The 19,360-nt window shown below is 32.7% G+C and overlaps 1 protein-coding gene and 1 long non-coding RNA gene across 2 annotated transcripts; one reads left to right on the top strand and one right to left on the bottom strand.

The window, feature by feature from the left end:
* Nucleotides 1-7,280: 7,280 nt before the first annotated feature.
* LOC148615785 (N-acetylglucosamine transporter UNC93A-like) lies at nt 7,281-17,311 on the bottom strand. The gene is made up of 7 exons (XM_088582370.1): nt 17,168-17,311; nt 14,717-15,271; nt 14,300-14,454; nt 12,409-12,648; nt 11,481-11,616; nt 10,851-10,982; nt 7,281-8,881 (listed from the first exon to the last, which is right to left on the bottom strand). Exons 2-7 carry the CDS (start codon nt 15,261-15,263, stop codon nt 8,646-8,648), a joined length of 1,446 nt encoding a protein of 481 aa, XP_088438496.1. The 5' UTR covers nt 15,264-15,271; nt 17,168-17,311; the 3' UTR covers nt 7,281-8,645.
* Nucleotides 15,762-18,891, top strand: LOC148615784 (uncharacterized). Its single transcript, XR_015922061.1, has 2 exons — nt 15,762-16,091; nt 17,354-18,891. It is a non-coding gene; the product is annotated as an uncharacterized LOC148615784 (long non-coding RNA).
* The last annotated feature ends 469 nt before the right edge of the window (nt 18,892-19,360 follow it).

Genomic DNA, 19,360 nt, shown 5'->3' with positions numbered 1-19,360 from the left:
TTTAACAAATCAGAAAACGCGTTATTTCCTTAAACTTAACTCAAAACTAACTTTCTGTGATCATGGATCGGAAACGGATAGCTTGTTACATACAACTGGAGATCAAACCGGAGAACGTAACATCTATTCAAAGATGGAAGCAAATCGTTCTAAAGATATCGTCTGGAAGCCGCCGTAGTTGACCGTTGTTTAATCGGACAGACAGTCTGAAACAACCATATATCCCTCTAGTGAAATACATTGTCATTTCAGATATGGATGCATAACTATCTCATTTTATTGAGTTTGTCATTTAGAAGAACTAAGAACCTTTGTCAGACATCAGTTCTAAGGGATCTTTTTCTCCTTTGGTGACAAAAAGTCTTTTAGATTGGCGTTTGTGGATCTTGAATTGTCATGTAATTATTGAATTAAAATGGATTGTGTTGCCATCTGTATATACTGGGTATTATCGTTTGTTCATAATTTTGCTAACGGAAGCTGTAACCAGAGGCATCGAGTCCACATTTATACGAGAAAATTTTGACTGATTTGTAGAAAATCGATTATGGGTCCTGCCTATCAACATTCTTGATACTCTTCCTGGTTTAACAAGTCAATTTTTGCTTTTGTTTAAGTCATTAATATTGTCACTAAGACTTTTTAGAGTGATCGGTCTTTGCTAAGGTATTGGTGATTTCTCAAAGTGGCAGAAAAGTTCGAGAATATATATTTTTTGAGAGTTGAAACCATCTGAAGAAGCGATATAGCTTCAATATGGACCAGAGGAAGCAAACACAACAGACAGAAGAAGGAGCAACCTCTTCCAAGCAAAATAGAGGTATATATTCAAACCAACAAAACATGAACAATGGCAAAATGGCGTCGTACGCCGAGGCAGCCGGTAAACACTATAACAAAGCAGATAACAATACTGACTTATCTGGTGTAAAACCGATATTTCTCAGAGAACATGATGTGTTTGGCGATACAAAACCACACAAAGATGATTGGCTCACCCATTTAGTACTTTACAAAGCATTTTGTCACAAAATCAAACCACATTTCATTCGTGGTATTCAAAGAATCACAAACAACTGGCCTATATATCTAGATGACGAAGATGACAGGGACAAGTTACTAACTGAAGGGGTCACTATCCGCGGAAAGACAATAATACTAGTGGGACAAAACCTCTTTAGAAATCGTAATGACCTCCTTGTATTTGTCAAAGTATACAGTGTCCCAGTATCAGCTGATGATGGTCAGAGAGTTAGCACTTAGAGACATTGAAATAGTTGAATGTTCAAGAGAATACCAAAGGGTAGACAACAAACTTACAGACTGTTGGACAGGAATGACAATGGTTGTCAGCCATTTGCTGAGCCACTCCCAAAGACCCTTAAGATCGGAAAATATACAGCTAAAATTTATCATCAGAGGCAACCAAAAGACACTGATGTATTTCAATGTAATAAATGTCTCCAAAAAGGTCACAATATCAAGGAATGCCCAAATGATTGGATATGCAGATTAAATTTTGCTCACAATCTGGACACAGAATGATGAACTGTCCAGGTTTCAAGAACGGAAACAGAAACAAAGATGAATGGTCAAAATCAGAAAGCGAAAAAGAAAGGTCTGATGAGTATGAGTCTGAAGAAGAAACAGATGCAGCAGGCTTAGATTCAGAGGATGACAGCAAAAATTCTGAGACATAGGAAAATGAAGCTCAGATATCATTGTCACCATCCAAGAATCAAGGAAAATTAACTGATAAAAAACAGTGATGATAAACAGAACACTGTATTTGACCAAACTCATCCACAAGTAAATGAAAGAGATGGACAAGCAAAAGACAAAAAGAAAAGGAGGAAAAGTGGACAAAGGAACAAGACTGGTGACAGTAAAAGGGAACATATAAATCATGAATCAGAGCTCTAAAGGCCAACAAGACTTATCTAAATTCCTGAAAAAAACAATGCACAAAGGTCAAACAGCAAAGGGTGGACTCCACCCACACCAACAGATAGAGGTGGGAGCAAAATGTCAAAGAGGTAAAATATAAATGCTTCATAAAGGGAAATAATTGTTTGTGTGCTAGTAAACTTAATGTTTAATTTACGTTTGTCTATTGAAGATTTAGAAAAATATGAAAATTATATGAATTTTAAAAGTGGAAAATGTGCTGTTTAAAGAAAAAATATTAGTTTAAAAAGTGATGTTAAAATGATCATTAATATGCTGTTAAATTTAATGTTCATTTCATATGAAAGATGTGGAATAAGTATAAATTTACAAAAGTTTGAACAGAGCATAAACTTCAAAAGTGAGAAGAAATTTGGTACAAGAAAAAATACTAGCTTCAGAAATTGTGTGAAAATTTCAAGTGATGAAAACGAACGTTCAAATTATGAAAATAGTGCATTAAAATATATAAGATCAGGTCCTATAGCATGCCATTTGTTGATAATCAATTTCCTCTAAAAAATATTTTCAATTGGTTTTCTTAAAACTAATTGTATCAACACAACAACTGCTACGGATTTGGGACACAAGTACTTTTATCTTTACAACTACCAGAAATGTTGTTATTACGGTCAATTTAAACGGTATAATCACGTGCTTTTAAACCAGTTCAATTCATATAACAAAGACCAATTTAAGAAAATTGTGGAAATATAATTCATGATATTTGAAATGTTAGAAACCGAATTACAATCAAGTTCAGTTCACATTTGTCGACATACTAATCTAATAGTTTTATTGATAAGAATTGGGTATTTTAGTATAAATATATATGTAGTTTCATTTTCAGACATATTACATGTACATGTATATGCTATATTATAAATAATCATTTGTTACGGGTAAAACCAAAACAACTATTATTTATGTAAAAAAGGTTTTTTTTGTATTTTTGTAATAACACTTTTAAGTGTCAGGACCACATATAATGATACCGTTAAAAAATACGTGCATATGATAGGTATAGTAATGTAATACTGGAACATGCGGACGTAAACGTGCCTAAATATAAGGCTTCGGATATAGGGATAATTGCAACTTGCTACATGAAGCTCGTTAGTCCTACGCCCGGGTTTAGGAATATATTTCAAAGCAAAATACTTACATATCACACAGCGGCAAAAGGTAAAGAAAGCTTTTTTTCAAAAGATCAACTCAAACAGATTACTTACCGAAGGTCCATAATCCGCAGCAATGAAACAGTTTTTTCTTTACAAAAAAGATCCTTGACAAATGACTCCATTAAATCCCATCATACTTTTATTTTCGACACGAATAATATTAATTGATTGATTATCTTTATTTCCTCCAAAAGATGAAGATTCATAAAACAAGAAAAAAAATCACAAATATAATACAAAAATTACTTAACAAAATAGAAAACTACACACACATAATTATATACACAAACTGATGCAATCGTAATTAGTAGATCAATTTATAGAGGTAAATTTGTCACTGGCCAGTACGGTCAAATTGATCACGTGACTTCACTTCTTTCATTGTTAGAAGAGTTACATGTATTATTTTGAATGTTATTATATTTTTGTTGTAAATATTTGCTGCACAGCTTTTATGTTTATTATACAAGTCTATAAGATGTTACATGTTAATTCATGTATGAATATTTTTATGGTTACTAGGCATCTTTGTGTATCACTTAACGCGTGCGAGAAAATTTCTTTTGAAGTAAGTAGACAAAGAAAAGATAACTGTAATTTCAATTTTATTTTATTTCATTGAACTCATGACATCCACAATTAATATATTTTCTTTAAATACAAACGGAATCAAATGCAAAGCCAAAAGGAATAGGGTAATTGAATGGCTATAGACACAAAAATGCGCGATCCCTTTCTTACAAGAAACACATTTCAGTGAAGATGACGAATTAGAAATTAATAATGATTCAGGATATGATATATTTTGTAGTAATGGCACAACGGCTAGCCGAGGGGTAGCTGTATTAATTAAAAACTCTTTAAACTACAAACTAATTGATAAATTTTCTGACAATGAGGGAAGAGTGATTCTGATAAATATACAATTAGAAAATAGCGTACTTACGTGTATTTATGCGCCTAATAACAAATCGAACAGAAACACATTTTTTAAGAAACTTAATTATATAGTAAAACAACATGGGAAAGGTATTCCGGTTATAGGTGGGGATTTTAACGAAGTTATACATGCTATAGAAAGAAAAAGTTCAAACAGCAACACGCAACAAGTTAAGCCAGTTTATGGACTAAAAACATTTCTTATAAAAAATAAATATTGTGATATTTGGAGGTCTTTGAATGTAAACAAACAACGATTTACTTGGCAGCGTAAAGATAAAACGCAAGCAAGTAGAATTGATGTATTATTAATTGGTAATGATTTTCGGTCTTTGATAGAATTTTGCAAAATAAAGCCAGCAATAACAAGATCTACGGATCATCAAGCCGTATTCATGAAAATGCATACAGGGCAGGCTAACAAAGGGAGGGGTTATTGGAAATTGAATAACTCAATATTGGATAAAGCGACTACGAAACGTTGATTGAAAACAAAATACATAATCATTTTGAAATCAATAAAAACAAAGATATAGGGGTTCTCTTGGACATGTTTAAAGCAGTCATACGAGAGACTACGATCAACTATTGTAAAAATAAAGCAAGAAAAACCAATACGAAATTACAAAATTTTGAAAAAGTGTTAGATCACAAAATGAGCATACTAGAAAATTTAGAATACAGAGATGATGTAATTGAGAAAGAAATACAAAACATTGAAAATGATATATCAGAAATATACGAAAGAAAAGCAAAGGGGGCACAGGTGCGATCAACGGAAAGGGGTTGAACTTGGAGAAAGAAATAACTCTTATTTTTTAGGACTTGAAAAACAAAGACAAGTCAAAAAGTCAATCAACAAACTGCAAATAGAAAATGGCGAAATAATAATGGAACAGAGACAAATATAAAAAAAAAAAAACAATTCAAACTTTTTATGAAAACCTTTATACTTCATCCTCAGCAGATGATAATTTAGTCAAAGAATATGTATCAAATAGAAGATTAGATAAAAAGGCATCAGATTAAGACATATCAAAATGTGATGGTAAAATTACAATACAGGAATGTACAGATGCAATGTTTAAAATGAAACTTAACCGCGCACCAGGATTAGACGGACTGACGGTTGAATTCTATAGAAAATACTGGAATAGATTGAAGCATATTGTTGTCGAAATATTAAATAATGGATTCGAAAATGTTCGCCTTTCATTCTCACAACGGACAAATGTGTTAACATTGTTATATAAAAAAGGTGATCCTTTATCATTAAATAATTATCGACCGATTTCACTTTTAAATGTAGACTTAAAGCTCTTGTCATATATACTAGCACAGAGACTTAAGCAAATTCTTCCAAAATTGATTAATGAAGATCAAACAGGATATGTTAAAAATAGATTTATTGGCTTCAACCTGCGACAAATTCAGGATATTATAGATTATTGCGACTCATACAAAGTTGAAGGAGCTATGGTATTCGTAGACTTTACCAAAGCATTTGACTCCATCGAATGGAATTTTATGTTTACTGTACTAAAACATTATGGGTTTAACGAATCATTTACAAAATGGGTCAAAGTACTTTATACAGATATTCAGACTTGTATAATCAATAATAGCTGGATATCGGAAATTTTCAAAAATACGAGAGGCATAAGGCAAGGGTGTCCTTTATCCGCTTTACTATTTGTTTTATCTGTGGAAATCATGGCACAACGTCTAAGAAACAATAATGATATTAAGGGTATAAATATAAAAATTGATGGTAAAGATTATAAAATTAGAATTTCACAACTAGCAGATGATACAACTCTGTTTTGCAGTTCGAAAAATGAGGTTATCTCAGCGATGAATGAAATTGAAATATTTGGGACATTTTCAGGGTTGAAATTAAATAGAAACAAAACAGAGGGCATATGTGTTTGAAAATTGAAATCTTGTAAAGATAAAATCGTAGGTATTAAATGGACCGAAGAACCGGTAAGAGTATTAAGTATATATTTTGGACATGATAAATCCAAATGAGAAAAAGTAAATTGGGAGACAAAACTTGAAAAAGTAGAAAAATTGACACAGTCTTAGAAAAACAGAAAACTTACAATATTAGGTAAAATATTGATTGTAAAAACGCTAGTCCTACCAATTTTTACATTCGTTGGTACATGTTGTGTAGTCCCAGAAAAATATAGCAAAGAACTTGAAAAAAAATGCTTTAGACATCAGTTCTAAGGGATCTTTTTCTCCTTTGGTAACAAAAAGTCTTTTAGATTGGCATTCGTGGATCTTGAATTGTCATGTTATTATTGAATTAAAATGAATTGTGTTGCCATCTGTATATACTGGATATTATCGTTTGTTCATAAATTTGCTAACGGAAGCTGTAACCAGAGGCGTCGAGTCCACATTTATACGAAAACATTTTGACTGATTTGTAGAAAATCGATTATGGGCCCTGCCTATCAACATTCTTGATATTCTTCCTGGTTAATACCAAAAATTGGGTTTAACAAGTCAATTTGTGCTTTTTTTAAGTAACTAATATTGTTGGCAACGTCTTTCACTGGCAATTTCAGTACTTCATAGGGGCGGAATCAGGCGAGGCGTGGCAGGCGTGCCCGATAACCATGTATAGTCATTGTCAGTTGTTTAATCCTGTTTCGGATAATTGAAAACATTCAGGTCATCACAATTACGAAAGAGTACCCAATCACATCAAGGGAACCAAGATTTTAGAGCATATCGCATTCGTATCATTTCGGATGTTGAAAGTAAGCCTAATCAATGACAGAGAATATTTGACGATTAGCGACTAAGAAGACTTCAGTCTTTGATTTTAATCATTAATCAACGAGGAAACAACTCAGTTAGGTTGATGCTTTGTCAAGTAGTGCAGGTGGTTTATTTAACTGCATTTATTCTCCAAAACTTCATTTTTATACAACTGAAAACTACATATGGCTAATATACTATAAATTGATGATAAAGGGTCTGGAATGATGAAAATTTTAATCTGTTCCAAGGTCTTTCTACCAACATTTGATTTTGACAGCAAATAAGGCCTTAATTTTAGTATAATAGATTAATCGTACCTTTTTCATATCACAAATGCATCCTTTATCGAAGTTGAATGTACATGTAGGTTCTTGTGTTAACTGCGACGAATGAAGAGAAATAAATTACATAGAAAGCATTGAAATTCATTGTAACTAGAGAGATAACTCTTTAATTGAGCAAAATTTTGTTAGGAAACTTAAAGCTGCATTAGTTGTCAAGGTTAAAGTATTTTTAACCCTGGTGAATGTCTTGTCGACAATCTTCGGAAGTAATAGCGAGAAATAATTAGCTCAGACCTATCGATGTTCTCTGATTAACAAAATTGTTTTCACAATATTATTTAATTATATGCTGTAGGTATAATCAACATAAATTGCTTCAATTGCATCAGAACAAAACTGAACAAATTTGGCAGCTAATGCAGCTTTAAAAATCATTTTGAGCCATTCGTTGTCGAATTTATACTGTTTGAAGTGCATATGATATATATGTACATTACATTGGAACAAAAAAACAATCCTGTGCCTCCCAAATCATAGGATCTGCCTAATTTTTACATGGACAGCCTCTTGAGGTTTTCGGAAATTTCAAAATAAGGATAGGATTCAAATTACATTTTTGTAGTAATTTCAATAAGAAATTGAAAAATCACCACGACAAAAGAATTTCGATTTTAATTAATGGAAAAAAAAGGATCTATGTAATTCCACACTCAAATGTAACAAGCAGTCTTTTAATAAAGATAGCCGACACAGTAAAATTTGTTCTTTACTTATAATGTTCTACATTTCATTCAGGAAATAACATGTGGCACGAAATTTCAATGTCGATACAGTTTTACGATCGCCACTAAGTTATCCGTATTTGGCCAATCTGGAAGCAGAACTTCGATCAGATGACGCGTTTCCATGGAACAGAGTCTTTAAGGTCAAAAGGTAAAAAGCGAAACTATAACGACAGCATCGGAAAAAAAACTTTGATATTACAAAATCCGAAAGAGAAAGAAATCGTCATTACAAATTTGTCAGTAAACCAATCAGTTTTTTCAAATTCATAAATAGATCTGAGGTCAAACTAATGCAGACAGATTAATACTATGTTTTTTTTTCAGTTATGATAGTGCTTCCCATTCAAAGAAATTAGGTTTTCGTTTTTATAATTGACATAAATATCTAAATCTATCTATTTTTCTGGGCTAGATCAAAAACAATCTTTTGATACATAAACACGTGAACTATATCCAGCAAATGTTGTTGATTCTGATTGAATGAATTGAATGTGCATGAACATGTGCAAATATGATTAAAATGGCGATATCATCAATATGAATATTTTCATATGTATATTTACACAAATATTTTATATTGTAAATGAAGTGCTCCCATTGAACTTGTATAAAAATCTCACTAACAACCAAGACAGTTAACAAACAATAAAGTTTACAAATAACATTATAATATGCACTACAGACATGTCAAACGCAACATTTAAAATCTGAACATGTACATGAATTAAGTTTTATGCCGGTTTTTTCTCTAAATCAAATCCTTTTTGTCTTTTCCTTCGGTCTACCACTTCCACCATGACGTAAAAGATCATTCCTGCTACTAAGAAACCCATGCATAATCCAATTTTCACTTTGGTCACCAAAAATCCACTCCATGCAAAGGCCATAATGAATCCGATTGATTCCCAAAGTCTATAGTTAGAGAATGCTGCTTCCGTATTGTTTGTGAACAGATATCCATAAAAGGCTGAAATAAGTAGTTTTTCATACTATAGTCGGCGTCACATAAATAACATACTGTTAAAATTTGAATAAAAATATTTTCTACGACTTTATTGACACCTACCGTCGTTTAAATTGTCTTAAATGACTTGCTCATTCGTTTAGCCAAACGGCTTCTCCCTAAACATTGAATCGTTAAATTCCGGTCAGATTTTAATTCTAGGTGGCAATATTTACATTGTAAAAAGTCGGCCATGTTTACAGTGATCGGGTTGCTAGGAGATGTTGTTTACGTTTAAATGGTTTGTCCAAAAACCGAAGAACCCAGAATGCAATTCGGCGTTATTTCGGATATCTCGGATTTATTTTACGCGAACAACGTATAATACCGAGAAGTTGATCAAGCAGACGATTGTCACCGGAGTTCGACGGGAACTTACGCACTTCCGTTTGTAAACAAATCGTCCCGTAAAAACCAACATGGCGGATATTAGTATGGGATTTTCCCGTAAGGATTTGTTACGCATGATTTAAGCTAATAAGCGACTTGTTTTTGAGAAGCTGTTTGGCTAAACGAATGAGCAAGTCATTTAAGACAATTTAAACGATGGTTGGTGTCAATAAAGTCGTAGAAAATATTTTTATTCAAATTTTAACAGTATGTTATTTATGTGACGCCGAGTATAGTACGTACAAAATAAATATATTTATAAACAGTAGTTAAAAATAATTAAACATCTGTAAAATGCTACAGCAGTGTAAAAATGGAAGGAGTAAGGAAAGAGCAATTGATAACACGGATACCAATTTTTTTTTTTTTTTTTTTTTGACTTTTTTAATTGAAGGTCAAATTTTATATCTTCATACACATAAAGCAACATGGTCTACTTTAATGGGAAAATATTCTCTTGTTAAGCGTAGTGAGGCCTTCGCACTGTTGGCTGGTTAGTGGTATCTAGAATTTTTAAGTTGATAATATTGTTAGCGACTTCTTGCACCAGTAATTTCAGTATTTAATATTCGCATATGATTTGCATAAATATGTAGTTATACGCCACGTAATGCTGTAGATCCTCGCCATGTTTACCGCCATAGCGTCATAGTTCTAGCTTCATACGAGAAAAAAATGTACCTATCAATTATCATACACGTGTGTTCTACGTGTGTTTCTTGCTTGTATGAGAACGGGAAGTTTACATGAAATGATCGGTTAGCTTTGAACATTACCCAGTTTCTGATTCAGGCAATGGGGCCCGTTACAAGACAATATAGGTCATATATATTAGCACGCCCCGATATTTATAAATATTCATTGCCAATTGCTTAATCTGGTTCCTAAACTGGTTTTCTAGTCAATATCATAAGCGACCCAAAGATCGCTACAACGTACCTATTTTTAAAACATATCATACAAATGTCTATGCGTGTATTTATTTGCTTGTATGAGAACGGGAAGTTTACATTAAAAGATAAAATGATCGGTTAGCATTGAATTTATGTAATATTACCTAGTTTCCGATGCAATTGGAGGCGTTCGTTACAATTGACTATATAAAGGTCACATATAATATCAGGACCCCGATATCTGTATATAACCATTGCCAATTGATTAATCTTGTTCCGGAAGATTGAAAACATTCGGGTCATCACGGTTATGAAAGAGTACGCAATCATATCATAGTAACCAAGATTTTAGGGGAAGTTACCCGATTTTAGAGCATATCGCTTTCGTACCATTTCAGATGTTTAAAGTAAGCCAAAATAAGTGACATTGAATATTTGACGATTAGCGACTTTGAAGACTTCTGTCTTTGATTTTCATCTTGTGACGTTTTTAATACCCTCAGCCGTCGGTAGTTTATATCCTGTAAATTGTAGAGGATGTTTAATGGGCATTTTGCAAGAGTATTAATTGTTATGGTCTTTTTGGGGCACTTACTTAAAAAAATATCAAAATGAATTATTTTAGAAATAATATATACATCAATACTTACCATTTAACTGGGTCTGTATTACGGCATCCCCCATGCCCCATAGTGCGGCAAAAACATAAAACAATATCACATTGTTCGGATCTGGCTGCCAACAGTACAGTGCTATCAGAGTCCCTCCGTGTAACAAAAATGCTGAATAATGAAAAACAACACAGAAATGTAAATTTAATATCTCAAATTTAACACATCTTTTAAATAAAATCCTATTTTCTGTAAGCGTTTATTTCAAATTAAGTTAAAATTATTCCAGTGATATAAGATATCTGAATGTGGTAGTGGTTAGTTACAAAGACGGGAGTTTAAAGATGAATTGGTCATTTACTTATATGTATATTTCCGTGTCTCGGAAAATCTCAGAGAACACATATATTTTACTTCTTCAAGTGGTTTTGTACTTAATAACAACAGCACATTTGTACTTATAATCCGTTTTGATATATTCATCATGATCATCAAAACAAACGCTCGCTATCATATAGCTACATTTATAGATTTTACCGTAAACTACACGTAAGCTGTTATTTAGGTAATTATCCACATTATACTTGTTAAGGCCTTTGCCTTCATGTAACCCTATCTATTTCTACGTCGACTACTGAAAACAATAACAACATACATATGTATATATACCTAAAAAGAAAAATGGAGCATGGCCTACAAACTGCACCAGCCGACCAAATGCAAATGAACAGAATGCATCAACTACACCATAGCATATCATAACATATCCGACATTCCAGATACCAATGGCACAGCTAATGTATGACTGAAATGTTAAATTGTCATAACTCAGATTAAAGACAGGACTTCTACAACGTTCAATTAAATTCTATGTTTAGTCGGTGAGTATTTTGAAGAAAAAACGGTCATAATTGCTGGAGTTGTTGTCCAAGACTACTCTTTTAAAGACAGAAAAACAACCGTTGTGGTCTTTTTGCATAATTCACGTAAGTGTTCAACAATTTAAAGGGTGAACAAATTGGTATCATGTAGAACAGAGTTATGCTTACAGATATAATTTATTGAAGTTGGTGAACGGTCATGTTTTTTTAGTTTTTTTTTGGTTTTTTTTTTGTTTAAGAAACTTGTATGTAAGTGTATTGCAAGTTATAAACTTAACATTTAAAATAATCCTTGATTAATGAAAAACTTGTTCCACTTACCAAGAAAGTCTTTACTTATTTTTATTTCATGTACATCCGTGGGCAGATATAGCTATATTTGGTTTCATTTTGTTTTAATTTTACTTTAATTTTGTTTTGTTGCTGCTTTTGCTTTTGTTTATTTCAGTCTATTTGGTTTTGTTTTTTGGTTTGTTTGTTTGTCTTTTTTGTTTTTGTTTTTTTTGGGGGTGTGTGTCTTTTTTTGCTTTTTTACATTTGAGTACTTGATATTTCGTCATTTGGAATCACATTTGGCACAAATATAACTGAGAATAGGCTGAACAAACTAATATATCATCAACATATTTGAAGTATGTAAGTGACATGATACGACGAATCACATTGGATTACCTCAAATATGTAAATGCAATGTTAAGCCATTGGCGTAAATTTACCTTTGTGAAATCACCTGTAATGAAGGCCTGTTCGATACCACTGTAAATTGTCAGGAATGTTAGAAGTTTTTGCTCGTTTGACCTGATCCAATGTAAAGCTGTAGACAGGAATAGTTTATATGAGATTTTCCCGTCCCCTGTTGTTCTCTTTTCGTCAAGTTCGATCTTGTCCAATAGAAACGCAATAACAAGGAAAGCCATTACAGCACATCCAACATAGATACCGCAGAGTGTATACACCTAAATCGAAGAGGATATCACAAATGTATTCCCATTGTACGATTATCAGACAGCCAAATATAGGTAAACAAATAAAGAAGCATTTGAACATAAGGACAATGCATACACGTAAGTCTAAGTACATGATCAAAACGTGAAACAGGAAACAGAGACAATTTACATATACAATATAGGTAGACAACAGGATAAAATATAATTACATATCAAAGCTAGAGATCGTGAGACAGACAGCCCACAAAAAAACTAAAGTATTTGCAATAGGAACTCCTACAAAAAAAAAAAATACGGGAATGACACCATGTGGGTTCCCTGGAGGTTAAACCAGTGGCGCCTGTCACTTTATACGTTAGTAAAATCCGGTGAGTGTTAAGTATTTATCGATAATCTGTACTTTTTACTTTGATCTTAATGACAGATAGTTTCCTATCTCGTACATGAAAATATTCAAAAATTGGGAGTGATTGTGACGTCATTAAACCTTTCAAAGAAACTTTGAGTGAATAAAGTCACACGCCGACGGTTTGTTGTAGATTTCTTGCTAAAAGGACATCAAAATGAAAACAAAATGCAATTATAAGATAAACAGAATAATAGTTTTATAGAATAAGAATTAAGTAACTATTCTATATATATATGTATGTTGTACAACCTATTTAAGTGAATTTAGATTTAATAAAATTTCGTAGAAATATCTGCGTCGAACATATCTATTCCATTACATTTTATTTCGTGCAAATTTTCAGATGTTTGCAGTTCAGGATCAATGTCCGAAGACCACATGTATCCGTTATCTTTTTCATGTAACAAATTATATGTGTTAATGAAGTATATTGAAGACACGAGTTATTCTCAAAACAGTCGCTGATAAGTCTACTTAAGCTATTCTATACTTAGATATCAGGCTATAATTGAAAGTATTCAAATTTTAATATTTTCCATAGCTTTCTACATAGTTTAAACTTTCCTGTAATAAACAACTTTTATTTATCTTTGCTCGAACGCATCTTTATATTATCTATAGAAAGCAGATTTGGGGAACTGCAAGAGTTGGCTTTTGATTGTTTCATCATATCGTGTTCAATCAGTTTGGTCTGAGTTCGATGAATTGCTTTGGTATTTTTACAAGAAGCCCTTGTGTGTGCATTTCTCCGCAAATGTTTTTGTTGATTCATGCTATCAAGACATCCGTTATGTTTAGTTCCGACTGAAATGAAACTATTCTTTTCATATATTACTCTGAGGTCGTGTCCTCTTATTTGTTTTATTTGTTTGTAATGACTGGTTATCTCGTTCACACTGCGCCATATTTTACTTCACTCTTAAGATATTTATTGTGCACTTTGTGGTTGTACTCTTGTGGATGATTTACTTTAAATTATCGAAAAAAAATCATTGACAAAGAAACAATATTATGAATATAAAATTGTTTGAAGCACGTACATACACCACAGGGGGTTCGTTGAATAATATAACAGGGTAATCTTCATAGAAATTTTATATTTGCATGCCTTGACTGATTTCGCGAATTTCCGTTTCAAGTTTGTTTTTTTTTAATCATGATGTATTGCTTTATTTACCTTAAATTTTTTATGTGTATTGTGATCTCATTAGAAGTTAATAAAAATTATATTATGAATGACTTAAAGCGAACCTTGCTATCATCTGGTCTGTCAAGGTTAGAGTTGTTTACCGCTGGAAGGGTAGGGTCAAAATTTGCACCACAACTCATTAAATCTTCCTCATCTGTTGCATTTCCTGGTGTCACGGCAAAGACTGTAGATGAAATCAGATTCCCCCAAATTTGACCTAAAACAAAATTAAAAGATAATTAAAATAAATATTACAAAATATGTACATAGACATGACAGAAACCACACCATATAAAGAACACATAGTAAAAGTTTTCATTTTCTTTTAATTTGGCATACACACCACTTTTCCTGTGCTCTGTCATTGAAGGTAGTTTTTACTTTCTTTTTTTATAAATCGATAAAAGTCACATGTAGCAAGTATGTTAGATGAACACTACAAATAAAAAACCAAATACAAGTAATTTTAAACAACTTACTAGTCTGGAATGTCATGAAGAAAATTCCAAAGAATCTGTTAATGACGTCATCCTCTGTAGCACCGGTCATTTTGGCATACCAAACAGCTATTTGAGTCAAATACGAACATTTCGCCGACCACAAAGTAGCGGCACCAAGGCCAATGATAATTGAAGCCGGTCCCATCATCGGCCAAGTAGCATAGAAATTAGCTGCCATGTAAAGAATGTAACACCACATTGAAAAACCAATCGTCCACTTGCACCCGACATGTGTAATGACGAATGATGGGAAAAGCATGCATGAGATCACGATAGCGCCATAAATAACTGAAAGGCCTCCTGTTCCTAAGCTCTTCTCTTTATTCAATGTGCTTTGGAGATTCGATAGAGATTGGAAAGAGGTAAACAGAAACATAAACCCTATGCTCACAACTACCACATTTTTAAGGATTTGTAGTTTGGTCATTGGTATAGTTTTAACGTCTTTGGCATTGTATGGCGGTTGATTAGTAATTGTCTGTCCATTCTGGAACTCGGGTCCCAGGTGATCTTTCTTTTCTTCCATATTTACTTCTGTATTGACAAAAAAATAAATATTTATATTTTTATAACGTTATAAAAAAAAAATAAACAAAAAAACAAACAACAATGGAAACAAAAGGCAAAAACAAAAACAAAAAAACAACAACAAAAACAGGCATATGAAACGTGCTGCTTTAGATCATCACATCATCAGAAATCGAAACCTACCATCATCAGATGTTTACAAAACAGTATTGTTCTCCAAATACTATATAGCTCTCCATACTACAGGTAGAAAAACAAAACGGGCTCACTGTTTGCATGCGTATTCAAAAATGGAAAACGCATGTTTTTTGTAGACCTGGTAATGGTAAAAATATTTACACATAATTTCAGTTTTACAGTACTGTTATATGATTAGTGTACAAATGGGAAGTTATGTATGTCAATCTACCGTTTGGTTTTTTTTTTAGTGTAGTGGGTTGATAGTTTGTAGATTAAATTATCGTTTCATTAGTTATTTATCTGTTACATGTACTCATTCGCATACAAAGCATGACTTCGTAGGAACTTCTTTGTATTTTGTTTGAACAAATTCTAAACACAAAACATGTCTTTTGGTGTACTATAACAAAATAGTCAAAACACAATTTAAGCAACTATAATTCGGTCTACAACGGATATACAGAGACGACGTGCCTTTGTTGTAGCGATGTGTGAGAAAGCATTATTATAAATAAAACTTCTACAGTGACAACGGCGGAATTTCGGACACCATGATGATGTAATAGTTTTAAAGAGATAAACTCCAGCAAAAAACTTGGTTAATGGCCATTCTAATGATGGGATTTAAAAATTAAACAAAAACCTTGTAAGTAAAACAATGAGGTTACGTACTAAACATTTATTGACGATTTTTAATGACTGATATATGTAAAAAGATTAGGGGAATCGTTTAAATACTATTGGACAGGCTAATTAAATAACATATATTGACCCCTCCCCCCCGTATAATGCTTTGACTTATAAACTCTTTTTCAGCGTTTCATCCTATGCAAAGTAGGAAAGTGTTGTGGTCTACTTCTGATACATAATTAACGTAGTCTTCTAATATTATACTTACATACACCCTGTGTAACAATTTTTTATACTGCATCTCACATTGGACGGATATGTAAGTACATATGATCAACGGATAAAATATTTAATGAAGTTTTTATTATCAGGAACTATTTATATTGCATTGTAATAAAGGTTTTATAACATGACATCAAGGAGAAATAAAAAAAAACACTGGAAATATCCCGCTGTCAAGCTAAGAGAGAAGGTTCTGCTTTAGACAACATTCAGGATTATCTTATCCCCACAGGCTGGCCATTCACCTTTCCTTAAACGCCTAACATAGCCTTACACTCCATATATTTCATGCTTTTGTGAAGGAAATCAATACCCGTGTGGATTTATTGGGAAACTAACAGGATTAAAAATACATGTATACTTGTCCATCGCTACTCATTGAGGATGGTAGGTTTTTATGGGGCAATATTACCTTATCCCGATTCCGCAATTGTTGTCATATTTATTTACTGTTTAGTTAGCCTGCCTTTATTACGTTCAGTAGGTAACTTTTTGCAAAATGATTGCCTATTATGTTTGATATGCGAGAAGAAATCTTCCCCATTTTGAACTTAGTTTACTTACTTTTGTACGAAAATTCCATCTTAACGGTTAAACAAATCTTATTTTGAATAGATTAATTTGCATTTGCAGCTAAGTGGGGTGGATATTTACTACGTATGGTCATGTATATATCCCTTTATTTTTAATTTCAGTTTCGATAAGAATAAACTAATCTCATTAAGAGACATGCATTTGCATAGATCGGACTCTTGTCTTAAAATTAATATCAGTCTCCTACAGCACGTTTTAAGATTTTCACCTTCTTACCTTTTGTGCGTTATCAAATCCAAAAACAATCCTTTTCAACTTTAAGGTAGATATACGAAATATGAAGATCACGTGACGTAGATCTAAATGCCTACCCGTCGTTGTAATGGACTGGTTGTTAGGTTCGGTTTAGAAAAAAGTTTACTGTGTCAATATAATTTCGATTTACTACCTATTTCTTTACAGCTATATATTTCTCAGTGGAAACGTAGGAAGAATATAAAGAAGTATACGTATTTGATGTCACATTTTATTGGATACAAAATAGATTACGTCATTTCAGTTGCGGATTCAGACGGAAACGGAGGGGACAAATCATGCATGAAATATTCATTTTCTGACCAATTCAACATCTAGTACAATGTAACATGAGGCAGGTGAAACCTTAAACACTCCCGAAGAAATATCGATGTCCTTTAATTAGTTTTGTCAGCCCTGTCATTAACTTCCAAAGTGGTAAAATTGTTTATGATATACGGTTTTTATTGTATTTACGCATACGCGCATTCTCCTATTATCGTCGTCTGAAATAGTTATGGGCCGAAATGTCCGGCCTTGGTAAAGAACTGTGAGTTGTCATGGTCGACAATGTCTTTGGGTCGAATTGTCCCTTATCAATAAGCTGCTTACGCCATTTTCGTAAACGTTTTGACCATCCCTATCTTCGAAAAAGCTAAGATACGGTTTGTATTCAATCGTCGAAGCCACATGTTGCTTATGTTTCCTAGACTGGTTGGGTTCTCAATTGCATTTACGAAGTTTACGAGAATGAAGCTGCTATGATGCTGTTTTAAAGTTCCCGATTTTACATGCACAAACTGGATATTGATGTTTTTTTCTGGCCATAAGTATGCTGAACCCAGTTAATAGTACAACAATGAATCGCTTGGCTTGGCTGTTATATCCATCACCCCAGATCCCAACACGAAAGTTTATGTCAACTTGATTGTACCTGGGTGTATTTGGACAAATTGAATGTATTTAGGACGAGAATGATTTCTAATCATCAATGCCGTTGATTATTAGAACAGGCTTTAATGTAGAACCTTTTTTATGACATTCTTGATATCTTTAATGTGCTATGATCGTATTATAGTTTAGAAGTGTACAATATCAATTTAACACGTATTATGGCCTTGATTCTGCATGTCTTAGCTATCACATTTACCTTGGTAATCAGTGTGAAATATATCTTATCCTTTTAACGCGTCCAATTGCACCACAACTTGTATTTTATCTAATACTGAATGCACGAGACCCAAATTAATTTTTTTGGTGCATTCCTATATACACATCTGCAAAGATTTTTTTTTTAAATATCTGTCTGCGCAATCTTTATAAAATTTCTCAGGCACTGAAATGTCTACAAATGAGATTTGTATAACTTTCAGAAAATTCACTCTCATCTTTGTAATAATTGTCATTTTGTATATGATACTAAATTTTGGTTAGGCATAAATAGTACTGTGACCTTCTTCCACTGGATCAAATCGTAATTTTCAATCAGAATTGATTAATTAGGAAATGTTCTCTAGGCCTCGCTGTCAAATAGGGACAAAACTTAATAAAAAAAACAAGTTTCGTGTAAAACAAAATGTTACAAAATACGGAAATATGGGGAAATCGTGGTCTCGTATCTGCCTTTCTCTGTCTGGAGAGAATTTTTGGTGTGTATCATATTCATCTTACGTTTCCATTCTTATCAAAATAAGATGCTTTACGAATTTTAAAGCACATTGCGTCGTTATACTTGATGTCGTCTAGGTATTTGGGCGAAAATATCAGTAGTATTTTTCTTCAACAAGCAGAATATGTTAGAAGTTAGCCCTTGCTTTGTGTGTCATTGATGTTTGGGGAGTTACATGTATGAGCTTTTGCTAATGGAGGTGTATTCCTTTTTTACGTCATTTGATCAGTAGGCCTGTCTGCTCAAATTAATTTTACAAAATATGATATTTTATTTGGGATCTCCACAGGGAATAAGATCTCCTGTCAAGCTGACAAATCAAATTGCACGACCACCTATTATATTCACTTTATATCCTACATATCTATATGGAAGTATTATTCATTTCGCTATTTCATATTTTATGTAAATATTAATGCACATACAGTGCAAGATCGATTTGTTTAGAAATAATGAAGTAAATTAAAGATAACAGTTAGTATTATCTCCGCAGATTTCTCACCAGA

Source organism: Perna viridis, chromosome 5 (assembly GCF_037379345.1).
Source record: "Perna viridis isolate PV_CMFRI_1.1 ecotype Kerala chromosome 5, ASM3737934v1, whole genome shotgun sequence".
Taxonomy (NCBI): Eukaryota; Metazoa; Mollusca; class Bivalvia; order Mytilida; family Mytilidae; genus Perna; species Perna viridis.
This window is presented reverse-complemented; position numbering and strand designations above follow the sequence as displayed.

What these genes read in the sequence shown, in the direction of transcription:
- LOC148615785 (XM_088582370.1), bottom strand. Translation starts at nt 15,263, where the DNA reads ATGGAAGAAAAGAAAGATCACCTGGGACCCGAGTTCCAGAATGGACAG. An exon ending in ACAGACCAGATGATAGCAAG is followed by an intron (nt 12,649 to 14,299) that starts GTTCGCTTTAAG and finishes TCTTCGATTTAG; the next exon opens with GTGTATACACTCTGCGGTAT. An exon ending in AATACAGACCCAGTTAAATG is followed by an intron (nt 8,882 to 10,850) that starts GTAAGTATTGAT and finishes TACTTATTTCAG; the next exon opens with CCTTTTATGGATATCTGTTC.